General features: G+C 33.1%; 1 protein-coding gene across 2 annotated transcripts; it reads left to right on the top strand.

Annotated features, from left to right (window-relative positions):
* Positions 1 to 1,922: 1,922 nt before the first annotated feature.
* LOC123564665 (ras-related C3 botulinum toxin substrate 1) lies at positions 1,923 to 21,849 on the top strand. 2 transcript variants are annotated; one of them, XR_008369954.1, is made up of 6 exons: positions 1,923 to 2,105; positions 11,025 to 11,096; positions 11,647 to 11,764; positions 15,472 to 15,534; positions 17,826 to 20,966; positions 21,011 to 21,849. XR_008369954.1 is itself a non-coding variant. In XM_045358400.2 (5 exons), the coding sequence occupies exons 1-5, from the start codon at positions 2,071 to 2,073 to the stop codon at positions 18,111 to 18,113; spliced, it is 576 nt and encodes a 191-aa protein (XP_045214335.2). In that variant the 5' UTR covers positions 1,923 to 2,070; the 3' UTR covers positions 18,114 to 21,849. The 2 variants fall into 2 exon arrangements, 1 of the variants encoding a protein (XP_045214335.2); XM_045358400.2 differs by having other exon boundaries at positions 17,826 to 21,849.
* Positions 21,850 to 22,822: the final 973 nt, after the last annotated feature.

Below are 22,822 nucleotides of genomic sequence, written 5' to 3'. Positions count from 1 at the left end.
AATATATTTCGTTCTCTTATTTCTTAAATTCATAGTAGCTCTTCCCTTCTTTAAATTCTTTGGTCCTCAATAAGTGCTACACAGCATGAACACATGCAAACAACTGAGCTGTATAAGAGAATTTCCAATATTCACACAGTTTGATATAATCTCAATGTTCCGTTATAACATGTATTTCATAAACTTTTTTTTTGCAATATTCACGTTATTTCATGAAAAATTGACAGAATAGTTTGTTGAGAAATATCGGATCTCTCTTTTTGAATTCTGGAATATGTTTTCTACTTTTTTAAACTTTGTCGTGGAGTGCTTTATTAGAATTTTCCAATTGGATACTTCTTCACACAGTGTTTTCATGGTCGCAGTTATTTGAGAGATCCTTTAGCTTCGTTACCTCGTTCTTCAAAACATCTATAGCGGCTAGAACTTCGTTGTTTTCCTGTTGTAGAACGTTTAATATAGGTTTGAACTTGTGTGCGTTGTCTAAAGCAGTTTTGCGAGGACCTATTTTGAAATGTTTGTCATTACTTAGACTGCCAAACTGCAGTAAATTACACGCGGATGTTTTACCTTCACAGTGATGGTCCTTTGAGTCAGATGATTTCTCTGATTCGTTTTTCTGTATTTTTCACTGAATTATTAACAAGCTTTGTGTCACATATGTATTGTTTAGAGGAAGATCTTATCTTTTATCGGTTGTTATCCTGGTGTCCTTGGAGTAAGTGACCATATCGTCTGCAGATGTTACATAGCCTGGTGATTGGTTTGTATGACTTATAGGGGCCTTCAATATCGGCGCACCGTCGGCATTTAAGTGGAGTATGTTGAATGTATGATGTACTGTAGTAATGTCCGATGATCGGTTTCTAGAAACGGAGAATAAATCACTTCATGCTTTTCTTTGGGAGTTCCGTAGGTCGTTACCACTGAGTTCTCCTCCAGTTTAAAGGTTAGTAGAGGACTTCATTGTCACCTGTTATGATCATACTATGAAGGCACAAATTCATTAGATACCTTGGGTATGTTCTTGATCATTTGTAATATTGTGAACAGTTAATTCTAGAGACACATTCTTGTACATGCAAAGATCTTCAAAGCTTCCTGAATAAATCAATGCATGCAACACTGCAAACCATTTGTTCAATGCAATTTTGATTATGCTTGTTCATTATAGTACAGCGGCCTACCTAGCAGCTTTAATGCATTGGCCTCCCGAGAACACACGACAACGAAAAAGAGAAACTTTTTGGATATCAGGATATTAATGCTATATTTCTTAAGAAAGTTTTGAAACATAATTACTGACAGACTATATGTTATGGAAGTACGTATTCCTCAGTGGTGTACTGGTAAAGGCCGCTGGATAATAGTTACTGGCGCGGCGACCCGGGTTCGATTCCTGACTCGGGCATGTTTTAAATTGTGTTCTTGATTTGGCATTTCTAAGATAGTTTAGAAACAAAAACTCATGTTCTAATGTTCATAATATCACAAGACTTCAATTTTAAAGAAAGATCATTTTTAGCAAAATTCTGGAGGTCAATGCTTGTAAAAATTTCTTCATTATTGGAAGATCTAGGACCAGTTATCCTGTGCTAACATATGATATGTATATGTTTAAACTATAAGCATAATATTATAAATTCATTGATCTCTTAGCTTCAGTACTCAGTCTACCACTATTGATTTTGTTGTTTTTCTTTCACAAAGTATTATGTGAGTGCTCATGACTTATAATTTGTTGATATATTGCACGAATAAAATCTTATCTTATCTTATCTTATCTCTTATCTTAATCTATTATCTTATGTACAGACACGAACCGGACATGACGGACAATAGACATTCAGTTGTCCGAAACGTTGCGAATGGACGATTATTTTGTAAAGGTTTCAAGCGATATTTATCTAATTTTAGTAACTTTGCTGGGGGCACGTATATAAATCAAACTGCACCTCCATTTTGAACCAGTTATAAATACATGTTGCTATCTAAATTTACCTCATAAACACTCTTGTAATCGTTCAGAACACTTCACAATTATTCAGGGATTTAATTTAAACAATAAACATGCAAGCGATCAAGTGTGTGGTAGTTGGAGATGGGTAAGAAACGTTCAACGTTTTACTTTTTTACCGAGGCACAAGTTCCTGAAGTTTTTTTCGTTCTGCTTCACTGATTTATATCAATTTTGTATTTTTTAAAGTCATATATTCATTTATTTAATGATGTTATTTCAAATCTACTTGTATTATTTGATTTTTGTAACCCTGCATTATGAAATATTCTGTTCATTTGTGCTGTTGTGTATCCTGATGGTCAACATACCAGGAAATGATGTGACTAAGAAGGTGATCTCATCTAAGCCCCCATCTAAGTAGCCTTGCAAAGATATCCCGCATTAATGTGGCCTGTTGAAAAGACATGTTGGCATGACTTTAGGTAGTCCAAATAATTGTACTCGAGAGTTGAATATTGTTATATTTTTTTGACTTGTCGGTATCCGCCTCTGAGTACAAACCAGAAAAGGTAAAGAATGTGATAGCACTGTCCTCTTCTTTGCGTAAGTAACACCCAATTGAATTCGTTGGGTGGGAATTATGTTATAATAATACAACGGATAAAAAAAAGAAATACATACATAGAAAGCCTGTAATTTTTCCTTTTCAATGATGTATATATTACTGAGATTTCTTGAGAAAAATTCAAACTATGGCAGTTAAAAAATGCCAAGGTTTAACACGAGTGTACTACATATTGGAAAACGGCCAATCACCGGTAAACACAGTACTACACGAAGCATTTCCATTGGTCACGCCTCCGACCGCCATTACATGAAGACGATTGAAACGTTAGAGGTTTAAATTTTTTACAACAGAAATTCTTGATAAATAATTAAATATGTCCTGTTTTTATGTTTTTTATTTACTATTTATGATTTAAAACAACAGGCAAGTTGTTAGGGCTAAAGAAAAATCGTGACTTCTGATAAATCGTAATTTCAGTCGACCACAGTCTACCCGAGGTCTCATTATTTAGACTAGACTTTAGGTATAATTCGATGTCGGAACTGATTCTGAGTTATTTTCGTGATTGAGCAGAATCCGTAAATAGATTGAGCAGAATCCATCTATTTACGTCAAATTTTCAAAACCAGTAAGGCCAGTATTTTTTAATTATTAGTTTTACCGATTTTTTCGGAAAAAAGATAGGGTCGGCGGCGGGAAAAAAATTTTAAAAAAAATCCTCGATTGTAAAGTATTTTTGCAAAATCTCGACCTAAACTGAAACTACTAATAAGACAACACTCTTACCAAATTATTTGACGATTATTGAATCAAACTTGTGAAACAAGTTGGCGGATAAAAGTTAAAGACAGTCGTTATAGTTTTATTTTTCTCACTTTTAATTTTCTTTGATTTACAGTACGTCCAAAATGAAAAGTCACAATGGACACCCAGCGTGTCCAGACACGGTGCTCGCCAACCACGCTGTTTCGCCGTGAAATCGCGGTGAATCGCAGTTTTCAAGATTGTTTTAAAATATGCTATTTTCCATTTTATTTTATCCAAAAATGAAAGGAAATATATATATGTATGATAACATTAAATAACATCGTAATTTTTCAGTTTCAATGTTCGTCTGCTAGTTGATTTTGGAGACTTTTCGTATTTTGCAGGTAGAGCACTTGACAAGAAGCGTACACGATGAGACTGTGCTTAATAAACAATAAAACCTGTGAATTCAGTTGTTTTATTTAGAGTTCACTTTTCAGTTTTGTATGTTCGTTGCAAACTTCTTTTGTTATACTAACAAAAATTTTAATACGATAACGTTATTTAACACTCTAACAATTAATCTTCGTTCACAGTTTGCATGGAATTTGATAATTATTTAAGAGGTAAGTTACCAGTTAAAATCAATAATTTTTAAATAACTTGTTAATTTGTTACGAATTTATTTGCTAATGTAACTATCAAAAAGAATTTTGAAATATAATTTTAGTACAATATAGAATATCAGAATTAAAAGTTTTTGCTCAGGAAACAGTGGTATACACTTTTATATCAACAAAGCAATCATCCATTTAAACATTTTGATGCATGTCTACATGTCTGAAATATTCATTAATAAACATTAATCGAATTCTATCACATGACATGTCGAATTTCAAGAAACTATTAATGTGTAACATACATCTGTATTAAAAATATAAATTTTATCTTTTTTTCAGGGCAAGAAAAAAGCTGTACACGAGCCTTGGAAGCAAGAACTTACAATTTAATGTTTGTTTTGTTAATAACATAATTTTATTAGCATTAAATGTCATAATATATCTATAGCATCATATAATACAAAGACCTGTTTATTGATAGTGCTAACAGATTATTTTGTGTTCATCATATAAATTATATAATTCATATATGGCAAAAATTGTTTATTCTCCATTCTGTATTATTTTCGGCAAAATTAAGATATTTGCATATTTGTAAAAAAAACATATCAAGGGTTCAACGCAACAAGGGCGTATCTACATATAATTATTATATGTAGATACGCCCTTATTGCGTTGAACCCTCGATATGTGATCTTTTTCATAAAGTTTGGTCTGTGTAATAGGCTAAGGGAACAGCAGCAAAATATAAATACAATACACTGTTTTGTTTTAACAACTGAAGGTATATTTGTCACATAATATCTGTGATTATCACATGACGGTTTATAGAATATGTATGCCTGTCTGTCTGTATTTTATATAAATAAACTTCAATTGTTGGTATCGTTTAAATCTATGTACATCTTCTGAATAAGAAATAAAGAAATAAAATTAAATGGAAGCATTATATTTTTTATGAGAACGCAACATAACAAATGTTTTTCTGTCTATTGCAAAGCATTCTTGGCTTTTTTTTGTTTAAATTGTTTGTGCATCCTAATAAATGTTATATTCCGTTAAATTTTGTATAGAATAAAAGGGAAATAAAAAAGATATAGAAGGCCGATTTTTGTTTTCTGCTCCTTCCCTCCTCTGGTGTTCTGCTGTAATTTTCACTCTTGTTGAAAGTTTCTTCCCGTAAGCATAGATAACAACTATTTTACGCTTTCATTATTTATTATACACCATGTGGAAATAATACATATTTATAAGTGGCTTTAAAACATCCTTTAGTGAACGGTCCCGCACGACGGCCAAAAATCTAGAAGTATGTGATTATCACTGTTTGAAAATAAACTTCTTTTTATACAGTTATTTGAAATCAAAAGCATTATCAAAACTACTCATATAGTCCAAACACGACGGTCTAGCTGAACGTGCCTCACGTATGACTAGCTTAAGTACCGTGCGGGACCGTATTACTAGCCACTAACTCGTCATGCTCCGAAACTTTACTTCTTGTTTCTTTCTAATTTTATGTACTAGTAGTTTGTGACTGTACCTGAAATAGAAAACAATAATTGCTTCGTTACATTTCATTTATCCCTTAATTCATTGTAAACATTCCGTTAATAATAATACGGTACCGTAATCGTAGCCACTGCCTTACGATAATAAATCAGTGCAAAATAAAAATAAACGGGGCTACAAGTAAAAATGAAATTGATTTAAATATCGAACAACTTTTACGAGTTGAAGTTAATATTAACTGTTTTGAAACTGCAAATAAGTTTTTGCTCGAAAACAGTCAAAAATTTAATTACTCTTTATTGATAACAAACGTATGGGCCGTATTGAACGGGCACCGACAAATTATTATCTAATTAGCACTTATTAACTAACATGAACTTATTAATTATAAGTAACTTACCAAATAGTTTTGCAACATGTGAAAATGGGCAAACATGCTAAACGAAAGAAAGAATTAGGCAGTTTAATTGCAACGGAGGTGAGTAAAACATTTATTCCAACATGTAATGTTAGTAGTAATTGTTAGTGGACGTTTCAACAATTTTACATAGAATTATAAACATAAACAAAAGGAAACTAAAAGGTTTATAATTACACATCTTATAAGCTTAAATTGGTATTTACCTGAAAACAGAAAACAAAATATGGGAGCAAAAATTATCTTTCTACAATGAAAAACGGGGTTAATTTAATTAGACGTTATATAGACAGAGAATCACCGCGATTGCACACCGCGACACAACGTGTCCGCCGATCGCTGGGCGCGGATAAACGGACACGGTGTTCATATCGATGTGCTTTTTGTTGCATGAAAATTTGACATCTCATTTTGGACGTACTGTTGGTATAAAAGCCGCACGTTTAACGTTCAGGTACCGTTTTAATTATGGTCAGTTGGCGGATCACTCGTGTGTGCATCATATTTTGACACTTCGATTTTTTTCTGAAATCTTTTTTTTTTTTTTTTCACTTTCCCAAATTTTAGGGTCGGCGGGTCGGTAAAACTAAAGATAAAAAAATACTGGCCTAAAGACCTTTTCTGTGGTGAATATAGTTTTAGGTAAAAACACAATTAGGCAATATACTTAAACAGTGAAATTGTAAATTTATGTAAACTTAAGGGTGCGCTGTTTAAAACAGTGAAAACTCGTATTTTGCTGTTTATTCAAATAAAATTATTCACATAAACATCATTTGAATGAAAGGAAAAAATGGATATTCTTTCCAGGTATCTTAAAATTTAACTAATATTTTTGTTTTTTACTAATAAAAATGCGATTTAAAAATCACACGTAGAATCGTCGCGGAAGGTTCACCACAGAAAAGGTCCTATGTTGTACACGGAGGATAGATTGACCTATGCAAAAATTATCACAATATCACGAGTCGTGAACATTTAGTTGGACTAGACTGTAGACTGGTCGTGATGCTCTAGATAACACACAGACCCATTGACTGTCAAAATTTCAAAGGACCAAAATAATGGAGGGTAAATTTTCACAATCATGTAAAGTTACTGGTTTCATCGCTTGGGCATTTTGCTGTGTAGACACGGTTAACGTTAATTGTGTCAAGTACATACATAAGTTTAAATCACCAGAAAACTTGTAATTTTGGAAATTACATGTGTATTTGTTAATTTTTACTTAAAATTAATGAGGAATTAAATCCCCTTTTGTTACATGTAAGTTTTATTTGAATTTATCTAAAAAAATTCATTAGACATTTCATCCACTATTTTGGTCTTTCGAGTGTTTGACGCAAGTGAAGATATTGCCCATTTATAAGAAATATAACTCAATATTTCCAAGGACCGCGTCAAATTAGTTGGACTAGGACAGCGTGATAACTTTTGACTGTCACTGTCCTGTCTGTGTCACGTCTAAGCTTATTCAGTCTGCATATATCTGTTAGGAAACACCCAATGGAATCCGTTGGGAACATTTTCTGGTGCTTGTACAATGTATCTGATGATGAATTTATGTTGACATTAAAGCATACAATTGCCTCGCTGACATTTTGAAAGTCTATTTTGTGTTTTGGCTGGAGTGTCTCAAATTATGAGCAGACACCTAAATGACTGCTAGAGGATATGCTAGGCTTTCTGTTAGTTACCTGATGTCTGGAGTGGCTAAGACATCAGGGTATCAGACAATAGGCCACTGCCTTTCTTCATTATAAATATGATATTTCAAAACATTATGGCACTTGCTTGTTTTTAGTTATTATCCATTTAATACAGGAAATGGTCATACATGTTCAAACTTGACATGGACCTCAATGTGAATGGATTATAGTCTTGGTATAATAATAATAATAATAATAATAATAATAATAATAATAATAATTTCTTTATTTTACGAAGGTAAACTCTTTATGCAATCACATAAGCAGATACAAATGAAATCACATATTTACAATGAGGCCTTCAACAAGGTACAAAGTATTTAAAAAAAAAATGCATATTAAAACAATACAATATAAAAAACAACAAAAGGTAAAAACACATTTGATCTGAGCACCTGTAGCATTATGATTATGCAGTGCAGACTTCATCAAATAAAAGTTTTTTGTAACTGTATTGACAGAGTTCACATTCGCTGCATTATGGATAATAACTGGTATAGAATTCCACACTTTCATCGATAAAAATTTGAAAGATTGTTTCATATAATTTAAATCTGAATTGAGTCTGAAATGAGTAATTAAACCTTGGGAATTAGATCTTAGGTTGTATGACTTGTTGTCGGAAACAATAATCAACTGAGTAATATATTCCGGGGTTGAACCATGTAGAGCTTTAAACGTCATTACAGCTATATGTAATTTATGTCTGTTTTCGACAGGAAGCCATTTCAGTTCTTTAAACATAGCAACAGAAGAAGATAACAAAGGTTTTGTTAATTATCAATCTAGCAATACTTTTCTGAAACACAGATACTCTTGAAAAGTATGTTTTGGGAGCATTACACCAAATTATCGCACCGTAGTCAATAATCGGAATGATGTAGGCATTATAAAACATTTGTTTCATTAATTTTCTAGTGTAAGAAATTTTGAGATCTGTCGTAGAAGTGTAAATTTGTTAGATAATTTTTTGCAGACATTTTCTATGTGAACATCCCACTTTAAATGCTGATCGATATGAATACCTAAAACTTTTTGATTTGTGACAAAATTTATACGACTGTTATTTACTGTTAGATTCAGAGAGGCAGAATGTCTTATTTTATACTGGGAACCTATCAGTATCGAAGTAGTTTTTACAGGATTAAGTACCATATTGTTTGCAGCGCACCATTTATCTATGAAAATTATGTAAGTCAGACTGTAAATTTGTCTCAATAAGGGAAACTGACCGATCAGCCACATATAAAGTTGAATCATCAGCATACATGTCAAGGTTAGAATTTTTCAAATGTAAAGGCAAATCGTTAACGTATAAGAGAAACAATAAGACAGCTATATAAATCTGGTATAATAATAATAAAGGGCCTAAAATTGAACCTTGAGGCACTCCTGTTTTTATGAATGATTCATTAGAAACACTAGTATTTAATTTAACAGACTGCGTTCTTTTTGAAAGATAAGATCGAAACCAGCCAACAGAGGAGGGAGAAAAATGGTACAATTTCAATTTTTGAAGCAAAATTTCGTGATCAACCAAACAAATGCTTTGCGGAAGTCAAGAAAAAGACTGCCGATTACATTGCCCGAATCTATTTCTTTCAAACATTTATTTACAAGGTGAATTAAGGCAGTGTGACACACGTTCAAATTTATTTACCTTCCCTTGGTAGTCAGGTCGGGTTTTAGTCTCTGTCAGTCTGTGTATCAAGCTGCTACTGCTGCATATGGTAAATCTGAATATATGGGTAAATATACTACTTACTAATGCAGACTTAAGTTGTTACCACAGAGGTCATCGATGGGTGAATATGAACTAAATCCAGCGTATATATAATATGTCAGCTGTTGGCATCCTGGCTGACAGTAATTGAGAGTTTCTAGACAGGAAAAAATGTTTTGCTTTTGCTGACATCCTGCTGGATACATAATGCCGCGCACTAACAGAGTTACTTTCAGCAGTGACTACTGCATTGTCAAGGACTGCAAAAGTACTGGTCTGAGCAATAACTTTACAAATTTGGTTAGGGCTGTCATTGATTGGGTCTTAGGCATATCGGCGATACCGATATATCAGAAGACAAATATGGATGATACATCGATATATCGATTATTAAGTTAGATTAACAAACTATTTGTCCGTAGGGGTGACTATTGAGGCCAATTTTGACTATTGCAATACTATTGATATTGCTTAAAAACTATTGCGATACTATTCTATTGCAGGTTACTATTGCGATACTATTGCAATAGTTATCGGCCATCATAATTTATATAGTAAAGCTACCAACTGGCATTGTTACACAGTGTAAGAGACGGCACTGTTTAGAATTGCTGTTAACACACATTGAGATGTTTGTATAAATGAAATGGACAGAAATAATTCTAACATTAAATATTTCTTGCCTTCTTTGGCTTTGGAACAATAAGTAAAACAATAAACCGATGCAAGGTATACTCAAACGAATCGGCCATTTTGTTGCGAATGTCAACATGTTTAATAACCCAAAGCATCGAAAAAGACGAAAATTAACGGATCGGATTAAGGTGTACCAGCACTAAAAGAAGGGCCCTACCGAACAGTTTGCTGTATAATACAAGTAGCCTTCTTTCTAAGAAACTAAATTTATTAATTATCTCCCAGACTTCTCAGTCCTTTATGGTAGTTAAATTCCGTGAGGGTAATTATTGTAATGGAGACGTAAACATTTTCCGAGGCGCAAATGAAAGCTGGCTCTGTTTCTTGGTTTATAAATTATAAATTATTTCTGTATTTACTAAAATTTCAAAACTATCGAAACTATCGATTGTTGAAGGAACTATCGGCGATTGTTATTGGATCGTGACTTTTCTATCGATACATGCTATCGGGACACTTAGTATCGCAATGCATCGATAGTTCGATGTATCGTTACACCCCTATTTGTCCGTATGCATACTATATACCTTCCTGTAAATGCTATTTTTAGTTTTATTGCCTACTTTTCATATTACTGTTTGATTGTGTTGTATTTGTATTTATGAAATAAAAGAAATAAATAAAAATTAATAAAATCTTTCATTTTTATTTTGCCTTCACTTCTCTTTTGGATTTATCCAAATTTACAACTTTGTGAACTTTATAGTTTTTGAGGGTCTGAGTGTTTATCTGGATAGTTTTTTCTCTCTGTAAAATATCGATTTTTGAAAATAGGAATCGATAATCGATCGACAAAAAAATATCGTTGATATATCGATATCGTTTCTATCGATGACAGCCCTAAATTTGGTAGCCTAGAACCTCTTAGCCAGAAGGTCAAGTTAAATGATTGGTACAAGTAGATAAAAATAAATATGCATGTACATGAATTATTAGGATTCAATGCAGAACTCTTCAGTTATATAAATACTGCCCAAAAGCAGCAACAGTCAGTTGTCTCTTCAACAATTTCCTAATTTGAATGTGGTGCTTAAAGTTGAGTCTGCTGAAGTTTAACATTGTCTATTTCAGTGCTGTTGGTAAGACATGCCTGCTGATCAGTTACACAACGAATGCCTTCCCTGGGGAATATATCCCAACTGTGTAAGTATTTTGCTGTAAGTTTTCAGCTAACCTTGTCAGTATAGTATTATAGAGTGCTTTTTCAGATAGAAATTAGAATCTTAACATGCTTAAGTTGAAAGAGATAAGATAGTACCTTTAAAGCTGTGAGAGTACTGAAATGTAAAAAGTGCTTAAAATGACAGTAATTTGAAGCAATTTTGAAGTACTTGCTGCAGTCTGAGAGTGTAATGTACTTTTAACTTGTAATTACATAAATTTATTGGCTGGACTATTCGAAGAATGTGTAGAGCTGTTGCACTCACTGTTGTGTCTGTGGTGGTATATCGATTTGGTTAAAATTTGGACATATGCTGGTTTCTTAAGTATCCACAAATAGGAATGGATCGAAACGTCACACACTTGTTCACTTTGGTGACGGGACATGCAGTGCACAGGTTCCATAACGTTGTTTTGCAAACTGGTATTTACAAAGTTTTCCCTAGGATACAACATCTTATTTGAAACACTGTTGAAAAAACAACAACATGTAACCTAGATGCAGTATATATTATATAAATGAATTTTGTAGGTTTGACAATTACTCAGCAAATGTGATGGTAGATGGAAAACCTATTAATCTAGGATTATGGGATACTGCTGGACAGGAAGATTATGACAGGTTACGACCTCTATCATATCCACAGACGGTAAGGGTTTATTTTTTTAGCTCACTGGAGCAGACATGCTCAAGGTGATTTATTTTGATCATTCACCATCCATCCATCGGCTTCAACAATTTCTTTAGATAACTTCTCTGCTAATTTCTAAAACCTTTTGGTGAAAGTTGGTGGAATTTGGGCTGGATGTTCCTTGTTTAGACCTCTTTCAAAGCTGTTCACAGAAATGTTTCTTGAGAGGCCCTCTACCAAGATTGTTCAAATTATTTTGATTTGAGTACCTTTCCCTGTATGTATATACATGTAATAGGAACTGCAAAAAATCTTCTTTTCAACTGATTGCCAAAATTTAGAATAATTCACGCAATTATTGTTCTTTTGGAGACCCCCTACCAAGATTGTTCAAATTAATCTTATTTATTAAAATAACTTGGCTGCTATAGGGCAGGGTCAGTTTTGCATAAATGTATATAGACGAAACTAAGAATTTTCTTGTCTGAAACTACCTGTCTGGTTTTTAAATACTTTCACACAGAAAAATGACACGTTTCTTGTGCGGCCATTCACATAGATACCTATTTGTCAAAAATGGCAACCAGAGCTAAAATTAGAAAAAAATTCAAGTAACTTATACACTACTGATTCGATTTCGAAATAATTTCACACTAACGTTTGGCCGATGACCATTTACCCAAATTATTCAACTTTTGTTGTTTAGTTTAAGAAAAGATGTTGGCTAGAGGGTGAGGTCAGTTTTCCAGATCTTTGAAACTTGTCAGAAACTGCTACCCCAAATCTGAAATAATTTCACTCATTATACCCCCACCAAACATGTTTGAGGGGGGTATATAGGAGTCAGTTTTGTCGCGTCCCGTCCCGTCCCGTCGCGTCCCGAAATCTATTATCTCAGTTATTACCAAAAGGATTTGATTCAAACTTAAAATACATGTTCCACCTTATCACCCACATCATGTGACACAAGGTGCATAACTCTTGACACCAAGTTTTCATGAATTATGTCCCCTTTTACTTAGAATTTAAGGTTAATTTTGTTGTATTTTCACTATATCTCAGTTATTACTAAATAGATTTGATTCAAACTTAAAATAGATGTTCCACCTCATCACCCACATCATGTGACATAAGGTGCATAACTCTGACACCATTTTTTTTATGAATTATGCCCCTTTTTACTAAGAATTTAAGGTTGATTTTGATGTATTTTCACTTTATCTCAGTTACTACTAAAAGGATTTGATTCAAACTTAAAATAGATGTTCCACCTCATCACCCACATCATGTGCCCACATCATGTGACACAAGGTGCATAACTCTGACACCAAGTTTTCATGAATTATGTCCCCTTTTACTTAGAATTTAAGGTTAATTTTGTTGTATTTTCACTATATCTCAGTTATTATTAAATGGATTTGATTCAAACTTAAAATAGTTGTTCCACCTCATCACCCAGATGATGTGACATAAGGTGCTTAACTCTGACATAAATTTTTTATGAATTATGTCCCCTTTTACTTTAAATTTAAGGTTGATTTTGATGTATTTTCACTATATCTCAATTATTACTAAAAGGATTTGATTCAAACTTAAAATAGATGTTCCATCTCATCAGCCACATCATGTGACACAAGGTGCATAACTCTGACACCAATTTTTCATGAATTATGCCCCTTTTTACTTAGAATTTAAGGTTGATTTTGATGTATTTTCACTATATCTCAATTACTACTGAATGGATTTGATTCAGACTTAAAATAGATGTTCCACCTCATCACCCACATCATGTGACACAAGGTGCATAACTCTGACACTATTTTTCTTGAATTGTGTCCCCTTTTACCTAGAATTTAAGGTTAATTTTGATGTATTTTCACTATATCTCATTCTGATTGGCTTAGAGCCAAAGGGAAGTAACCTTTTTTTAACCTTTGTACTAAGTTTCTTCCCCTTAAATTCCAGGAATTAGTCTATTTTTAGAAATCCTATTTTTAGATTTTCAATATTTCAGGTATTTTTCTAACTTTTTTATTATTCATAATTTTAACATGTCCAAAACATTGTGGAATGATACTTATTTCACTTGGGTATTGATTACATTTTACTCGGACTTTATCATAGACTCCCTGTGTAAAATCTCAAACTTTTAACTAAAATAAAGCTATTAAATCGATATGATATTTCAATGAAACTTCAAAGTTTTGTCATTTGTAGCATCATCTGGGACATGAGCAGTGAAAAATCTTAATTTGATTTCTAAAATGCTGTGATATTTGTTTCTAAAGTCACTATATGTTCATTGTAAATATACTTTGTTATACCCAAGTGGAAACTGGCAGGTACTTGAAAATGCAGCTCTCTGATTGGTCAGTTAGAACCCCTAATGTACTGTGATGTCATGATAAAGTTATGAATAAGTCCTATGTAAAAAGTAAAAACATTTTTCCGTGGTAACATGGGTCGGTAAGACACTTTTTAGCTCATCTGATTTTTTGAAAAAAAATGATGAGTTATTGTCATCACTTGAGCGGTTGTCGGCGTCGGCGTCGGTGTCGGTGTCGGCGTCGGCGTCGGCGTCTGCGTCGGCGTTGCCTGGTTAAGTTTTATGTTTAGGTCAGCTTTTCTCCTAAACTATCAAAGCTATTGCTTTGAAACTTGGAATACTTGTTCACCATCATAAGCTGACCCTGTATAGCAAGAAACATAACTCTATCTTGCTTTTTGCAAGATTTATGGCCCCTTTTGTACTTAGAAAATATCAGATTTCTTGGTTAAGTTTTATGTTTAGGTCAACTTTTCTCCTAAACTATCAAAGCTATTGCTTTGAAACTTGGAATACTTATTCACCATCATAAGCTGACCCTGTACAGCAAGAAACATAACTCCATCCTGCTTTTTGCAAGATTTATGGCCCCTTTTGGACTTAGAAAATATCAGATTTCTTGGTTAAGTTTTATGTTTAGGTCAACTTTTTCTCTTAAACTATCAAAGCTATTGCTTTGAAACTTGCAACACTTGTTCACCATCATAAGCTGACCCTGTATAGCAAGCAACATAACTCCATCCTGCTTTTTGCAATAATTATTGCCCCTTTTGGACTTAGAAAATCATTTTCTTGGTTGAGTATTATGTTTAAGTCGACTTTTCTCATAAACTATCAAAGCTATTGCTTTAAAACTTGCAACAGTTTTTCACCATCATAAGTGGACACTGTACATCAAGAAACAATTCTATCCTGCTTTTTGCAAGAATGATGGCCCTTTTTAGACTTAGAAAATCGTGGGTAGGACAATATTTCTATTACACAAAAAAAATCAGATGAGCGTCAGCACCCGCAAGGCGGTGCTCTTGTTTGTATTCACTTTTAGTGTATCTCTAATATTAGAGATTATATATATTTACTAGTATTACTATACTAGTATTATACTAGTATTACTTATATGTGGAAGCCCAGGATGAAGTACTCCAAAGTATTTTTAAGATTCCTTATGGTTGCCCTTCTTCTGTGACAAGACCGTATGGTGGGGGTATGAGTCACTCCTGTGACAGTTCTAGTTTTCTTAGGTGACCACGTTTCAAAATTAATTCGATTAATCTGATTCATTAAAAATCTAGGGAGCATGATCGCATTTACATAATATTTACTAATTAGTTAAAGATATATTAGAAATATTAGATAGTTTCCACTGTAACAGAATCATTATCTTTTTTTTTTGTTGCAGGATGTGTTTTTGATATGTTTCTCGCTGATAAGTCCAGCCAGTTTTGAAAATGTGAGAGCCAAGGTGAGTTGGAATGAATTTGATTTATTTCTTCGTTGTTTAGGATTTGTGTTTTTTGTTCTGCCTTGAATACTACAAGTTGTGGGATATTTTTTGTGGCATTTTGAGCGGGTTTTTTATGCCCCCGGCATCTACTGATGCTGGAGGCATATAGTGATTGTCCTGTCCGTTCGTTCGTCCGAGCACATGATTGGTACCTTAGGTGGTAGGAGGTGTGGCCTAGGACAATAGAAATCCTTTGTATTCATTCTGTAACCACTTAATTCTTTTGTTCCTTAAGTGTTCATTCTATTGTTTTCAAACAATGGAATGACCACCAAATACATGAATCGTATGGGCATCCGTCCGTCCGTACAAGGTTAACCAAATGGGACCGTTTCGTCTAGCATCAATACCGCTTACAAGAATGAATTGATACTAATACAGATGTAACCTGTGACCATTCCTCATCTTCAAACGTCACCTGACCTCAGTTTGACCTTGACCTCATTTTGGACTTAAGTTGCTTTGTATGGGCCACCTCTTGGTTAACCAAATAGAACCATTTCGTCTAGAATCAATACCCCTTACTAGAATGAATTGATACTAATGCAGATGTAACCTGTGACCATTTCTCATCTTCAATCATCACCTGACCTCAGTTTGACCTTGACCTCATTTTAGCCTTAGAGTTACCTGAACCATAAGGTGCAAAATCTTATCGACAAGGATGCCACTGGGGGCATCAAGTGTTTATTGAACGCAGCTCCTTTTTTTTGCTTTTATTTGTACTTGTTTGGTCTATTTTATCCACGTTTTTTCTAATTTTCACTTTCTTTTCTATCTTCTTCTTGTATTGTGAAATTATTTCTATTTACATGGGACTAGTTTGTGCGGATTTGATGTTGGAGAAAATCCACGAAAATTAATCTGAATATAGAAGCAAAATTTGATTTTTTTTATATACCATGAATTTATGTCTCTTGGAGACAGCAAAAATTTAGTGGTATAGGCCAAAATGGCTATTTCGAGGTAAAATATGAATTCATGGATTTAAGATTTTGAATGTAAAATGAGTGGGCATTATACTTGTGCTTTGGGATTTAATTTTCTTGGGTTTCCTCGGCCACGAAAAATTCATTTGATGGATGATATTCATTGAATTTGGCCCTGAACAGCTATTTACAGACATTTCTCAGTTTTATTCAGAGCTGAAATTAAAACATTGGTTAAAACTTGCAATGCTCATTGACAAATATATAAAATTTTGATTCACTTGATAGCTCTCTAGTTTTAGAAGTTATGGCACATTTTATTTTTAAGTTTTAACGTCTTTGTTTGTGAAAACAAACAAGAAAATTCAAATGCTTAGTGTAATCTTTTCTTGTTCAGTTCAATAGATGGCTGATACATTGTAGGAAGTTATTGTTATGAATGTTATTTAACAGATAAAAAGAGGCCTATCACCTGAATGTAATGCTGTATTTTAATTGCTGACCTAATGGCTAACTGTGAAATAATATGTACATGTATGTAAATTTTCAAACAAATATTGATTCAGTATATCTGTTATCCTTTCATCCAAATTTATGGTATTTCAAGCACTTCCTGGTTTTAGTGGTATTCTGAAATTACCCGTGGTAGTCAAGATTTTAAAGCCGAATCCCTTCAGATGTAGGTCAGGATATTTAAAACAAAATAGATATTGATTCAATACATACACTTGATACTTTGGTGCAGATATATTTAAAACACTTCCTGGTTTTAATGGTACAAGATTTTAAAGCTGCATGCCTACATGGATATGACCAATTAACATTATTTATAGTTATACAGCAGTGACTGTGTAATACAGTCTATATCGAATGAGGTAATATTTTGATGCTTTGTAAATTACAGCAGAAATTTTGACTATTTCACATTAATAATATTTTTACCTTGTTTACCAATTAGGTAAACACATTTTCCTATAGATTACTGTACAATCATGGGCATAACATTTCTTGGTTTTGGAAGATATGGTAAATGGAAATTGTGTTTGTTCTTTGGGATAAAATTTCATGGATATACACAACCGCAAAATCCACAAAAATAACGCCACCCCTACCCCCTCCATTCTCTAACAAATATCAGTGATTTAGCAGTATATGCTGGTTAAACAGTAAATACTAACTGGAACTCTCGCATCTCATTTTTGTGGGGGTGGGGTGGTGGGGGCACTTATTTCATGTTTTATTTAAAAGATACTGACACACTTTTGAAACCAGGTTGGCTTTCCTTTGGATAATAATATTGCTTCAACTGTGTTGTTTCAGTGGTACCCAGAAGTAAGTCATCATTGTCCAAACACGCCTATCATCCTCGTCGGAACCAAGCTAGATTTAAGAGAAGACAAAGAAACTGTCGAAAAACTACGGGAAAAGAAGTTATCTCCCATTACCTACCCTCAGAGCTTGGCAATGGCAAAGGAAATAGGGGCGGTGAAGTATCTGGAATGTTCGGCTCTGACACAGAAAGGACTTAAGACGGTGTTTGACGAAGCTATTAGAGCAGTTCTTTGTCCGAAACCCAAACCTAAGAAAAAGAAGTGCAAGCTGTTATGAGGACTTCCAAATTTAGATGTAGAAAAGTATGAACTCATTGTGCATAGTACTTGTTAGACATGCGTTGTTTTTCGATTTCTTTACATCTCTGACTCTGAATCTTATCGTTTTATTCATTCAAAATCATAGGAAAAATAATACATGTGTGGTTGTTGATTCACATCATACAAATTTATCATGACGGCATATTCAGTACTACAACATATTTCCTGGCAACAAACGTTGAATCGAGAATTATTTCTATTGTATTGAATTTGATACCTTTTTAAAGTAAAAATTCTGATAGCAGTTTAATTTATTTATTTCTGTGTTAGATAGACATGGAAATAGTGAATATATTATATGTACTGTTGAATGGAGAAAAAAGTCAAAAATGCAAAGAAATGGATGCACAAGGTTTTTTTCTTTAGTGAACAAAGTTCTGTTAAGTGTTCTATAAGCTTCAGTGTATGTTGACTGAATCTTGTTATAGCGTTATTGTTAACGTGTAAAACATGTATATTGCTGTTTGTATAAACAAATTATTGGTAATAACAAACCATTTGCTAATAATTTGATGGATATATGTAAACTAAGTTCAGCTTTGGAAGTTGCAAGTATATTTTGTTGTATGGATTTGTAGTAAACTCCATTCTTTCTTTTCCCCCAGTCATACTTGCAACCTTGGCCTAAATTTTAACTATCAAGAAAGCTTACCTTCAATATTGCTTTTATTTATTTATTCTTCTGTAAAACTCGGGCTCTGTGATTGGCTATCAGAGTTTGACACAGTTCCATCCAGTGATACCACATAATGACATTTCTTTTGATACAGCAAACCATCTGATCGGACAAAGACAGGTAGCCTTTTTTTCAGCTGTCAATTTTCCACCAATAAGATTTATTATTTGCAGTTTTAAGGGTACATGTAGACTTTAATGTATATTTCAATAAGCATATTTTCAAAATTCAGAACACTGAAAGAAGATTTACACATTCACATTCATAACTCTTAATCTTGCAGTTTAAAACTGTTTATATTTGAGAGTAACAAGCCATTTGATTTGATTTGAAAACAAGACATTATAAACTGGATATCAGAAAATCTTGTAAACAGGCTTTTTTTATAAACATAAACTTTATTTTATCCAAAAAGGTGGTGCAAGGTTTCTTATCCAAAGACTAGTGCTGATGGTGCCTCTAGAAAACTTCTTTGGGTATCTTCAGCTAGCTCTTACATTCTAGATCTGCTGTACAGACTTGTTAGTATGTACTACAGGAATGTCCTGTATATTTCCAAAATGTACATAATAATTGTATTTTCTAGAAAGTTTTATACCTTCATGTTTATAGAGTTAACTTCATAGCATTCATAGTTATGCACATAGATAAAGATTTTATTTTATTTCTTTTCAGTTTCACATGTCAGCCTAATTAAGTCTACATATTACTTTACTTAGAATCTTTTGGTGTTGGTGTAACTATGGCTAAATGATTTATAATATATAAGTACATTTAGCTAACTTTATTAAAGGGAAATTGTGGGTGCCTGGCAATATTGAGTAGATTTTTTTAGACATTTTGGAAACTGATTTTATTGGGGGTAAAATTGCTTTTAGTAGAGAACGTGCATATTATTTCATTAACCCTTATCATGCTGGACACGACTGATTCTTCCTTTGTGACCAGATTAGATCATGATCAGCCTGCACATCCATGCAGTCTGATCATGATCTGCACTGTTCACCATTCAGTTGGTATCTTTTTGGAGAGCACCACTTTTAACAGTTAATGGTGCTGACCAAATTGAATGATGGACCGGTCCATTTTAGAAATTTAGCAGGCTAAAGGTTAATATTTCATGCAGTCCTGTAAGTTTGTGCTTTTATTTTATTTTAAGTGTAACCTTGATTGCTCATTCATTCCTTAATAGCTGTGCATAGAAGCATTATAGCTTTAGCTCAGAATTGGGCATTTTTGTGGTAAAATATGGTTGATTTTCTTGTAACTAATTTGTTTGGAGTTTTCTGTGATTATGTTTCAGTGGTGTGTATGCAGATGTTTATTTGGATGATAAGCTATTGATTTAGTCTGCTTAGAACTTTTCTTATTTGAAGTGCTTATACACCATTCATTCCTTTTTGTCAGTAGTTTATCTGAGCTAAAGGCTCAGTTTAAACTATTAGTGTAGGTGGATTTTTTGGTTGTTTTGCTTTGATATGTCCAAACTGAATGGTTTAAGTGGGTGACTTTGGATCAGTTACCTCACAGCTAGCTCTATGTCTGTATGAACTTGTGCAAGGAATGTAGAATTCTTTCATTTATTAAGGAAGTCAAACAGCTGGCTTATTGACAGCCAATAGTCCTACCCAGGTGCCTAACAGTGGCAGAAATAATGCTTGTAGTGGCCCCTGGGAAAGTTAGAAAGTCACCATATGAGCCGTGCCTTTCTGTATTCCAAAGCAGTCTTTCAGTCAGTGACATCCTTGGGCAGTTTATGAAAACTGTTGAAATGATGACAGATTTCTTATAAATCTCCTTATCATCACACTAGATTTACCGGTATAGTGTTAATCAATTTCTGTGTATTTGTTATTTAACTTACTAACTTAGGTGAGCGACATTTTGCTAGATTGACCCTCTTGTCTGTATATTTCATACAACAGTTTTATGTATATTTGAAATTTATGATTTGTATAGATAACATACATATATAACAGATGCACTATTATTTTTTAAACTGTATTTCACCAAACATACATTAAATTTTACTCCTGAAGTTGAACATCTCTATATACTGAATATTTTGAACAAGCATAATTTTGTAAAATCTTAGTTGGAAAGACTAGACATTGATTGAATGATTGTCAAAAGGTTTAAGAAAAAAGACTAGACATTGATTGAATGATTGTCAAAAGCTTTAAGAAAACTTTCGTGTTGATACCCACCAGGAAAACTTATAATTTGCATTTAGGTTAGCAACTTTTCATTTTAGTGTAATGAATTCATTAAATAGGAATTAAAATGAAGTGCCTCAATTTATGCTTGAAATGACATATTGATGCATTTCATACAAAAAAAAATGTAGCAAAAATTAAAATAAGTATAAACCAGAAAGACTTGCTTATATTCGTGTTTGGTTGAACAGACCAGTTGTTTTCCTGTTAGTGTAAATTTGAGTGTTGATCATCTTAGGGTCGCATATTAATGACAAATATTGACCAATTTGAGGTTGTGTTCAAGGGCATTGGTTGAAAATAATACAAATATTAACAAAGATCTTTTATAAACTTAGAGAGAATAGAACTGTCTTAGTTTTGGGTTATAGCCCTTTATACAGGCATCGGTAATTATTGTATATTGTCGCCAAATTTTAGTATCATCGACCAAACATTTACATGCATGACCAGCCTCAGTATTTACCAATGTGTGCGACTGGGTTTAATACGTGTATGCAAGTCAGATGCTGAGTGGCACTGCCTTACTGAAGATGTTATACGACAGCTAGTTTGGTTATAATGTCGTATACTAGTTGAGATGTTAAGTGTTGTGGACAGTTATTTCAGAGTTGTTGTTTATATACAGGTAGCGAGTTTTCATTAGCAGCATGTATTTCATTAAGGCGCTGTAGAGATGCTTAGTGCATTCTCATGTACTTTGTATATTTTTCAGATTTGTTAACTGTATTCTTTTTTTAATGCTATATCTTTATATATAATTAAAATCATACTTAATAAAGACATCACAATAAATTGCATTTTTTTTAATTCGTTTTTTTTTTTTTCTTTTTTTTTTTTTTTTTTTTTTTTTTTTTTGTAAGATTTCATTAAGGCACAGCCTTCAGAAGAAAGTTACGATACAGTAATCACACCCAGGCCTGCTGTATAAGTGCATAATAATATCACATGTCGAATGTTTGCAAATACATTTGACAGATGTTTCATGTCCAGAAATGTTCCCAAGTAGACAAGTAGTTCTATTGTAATATGTACAAGTTGTAAGACTTGTGTATAAAAGTCCATTAATATTGTTTCTAAAAGTAAACTTTGGAATCACCTCGGATCTAGAGGATTGGCCCCACATTATAAAAGGTTGTGACTATAGTATTATCATTTTCATATGTTTTACTATTTAAATTGAAGACTCGAGTTATATGAAACATCGTTAAACAGTAGACAATATAAAAGATTTATCTATTTATCACCTGTAGTGCTTGGGGATATATGGCAGTTTATTTCTTTGTTCAGTAATGTAATTATCTTATTAAATCCTGGAGGTATTGTATAACTTGATACATCCCTATTTTTACCCATTGTTCACCCAAGTATGTGTGAAAATTCCCAATGCATTATCAGTCTGTGTTTTTAAGGACTTGGTGCACTTACAATTTTTGTAATGTATTTAAGACGCATCATAGACCTAAAAATAGAAAAAAAATAAAATGCCATCTCCTAAATCACTGGTCAGATTTTAAAATAATTCCACAGAGATGTTCCTTGGATGACATCTACTAAATTTGTTAATAGCCATCTTGATTTGTCAAAAAAATCACTGGCTGCAAGGTTTGGTTACTGTTAAAGTGTATTCATCATGGACCACTCCCGGTCAGATGGATGTATTGTGTAATAAAGCTAGTCTTACATCTGTTGGCAATTTAGGTTCTGCTCAATAAGTTACTCGAGAACATGTTTATCAATGATGCTCAAATTTAACTGGCACTTTGGGCATAT

The sequence above is a fragment of the Mercenaria mercenaria genome, chromosome 2, assembly GCF_021730395.1.
Source record: "Mercenaria mercenaria strain notata chromosome 2, MADL_Memer_1, whole genome shotgun sequence".
Classification (NCBI taxonomy): domain Eukaryota; kingdom Metazoa; phylum Mollusca; class Bivalvia; order Venerida; family Veneridae; genus Mercenaria; species Mercenaria mercenaria.
This window is presented reverse-complemented; position numbering and strand designations above follow the sequence as displayed.

Excerpts from the sequence above, each read along its gene's own strand:
- LOC123564665 (XM_045358400.2), top strand. The coding sequence starts at position 2,071 with ATGCAAGCGATCAAGTGTGTGGTAGTTGGAGATGG. Across the intron at positions 2,106-11,024 it reads TGTGTGGTAGTTGGAGATGG|TGCTGTTGGTAAGACATGCC; the intron begins GTAAGAAACGTT and ends TGTCTATTTCAG. Across the intron at positions 11,765-15,471 it reads CTCTATCATATCCACAGACG|GATGTGTTTTTGATATGTTT; the intron begins GTAAGGGTTTAT and ends TTTTTGTTGCAG.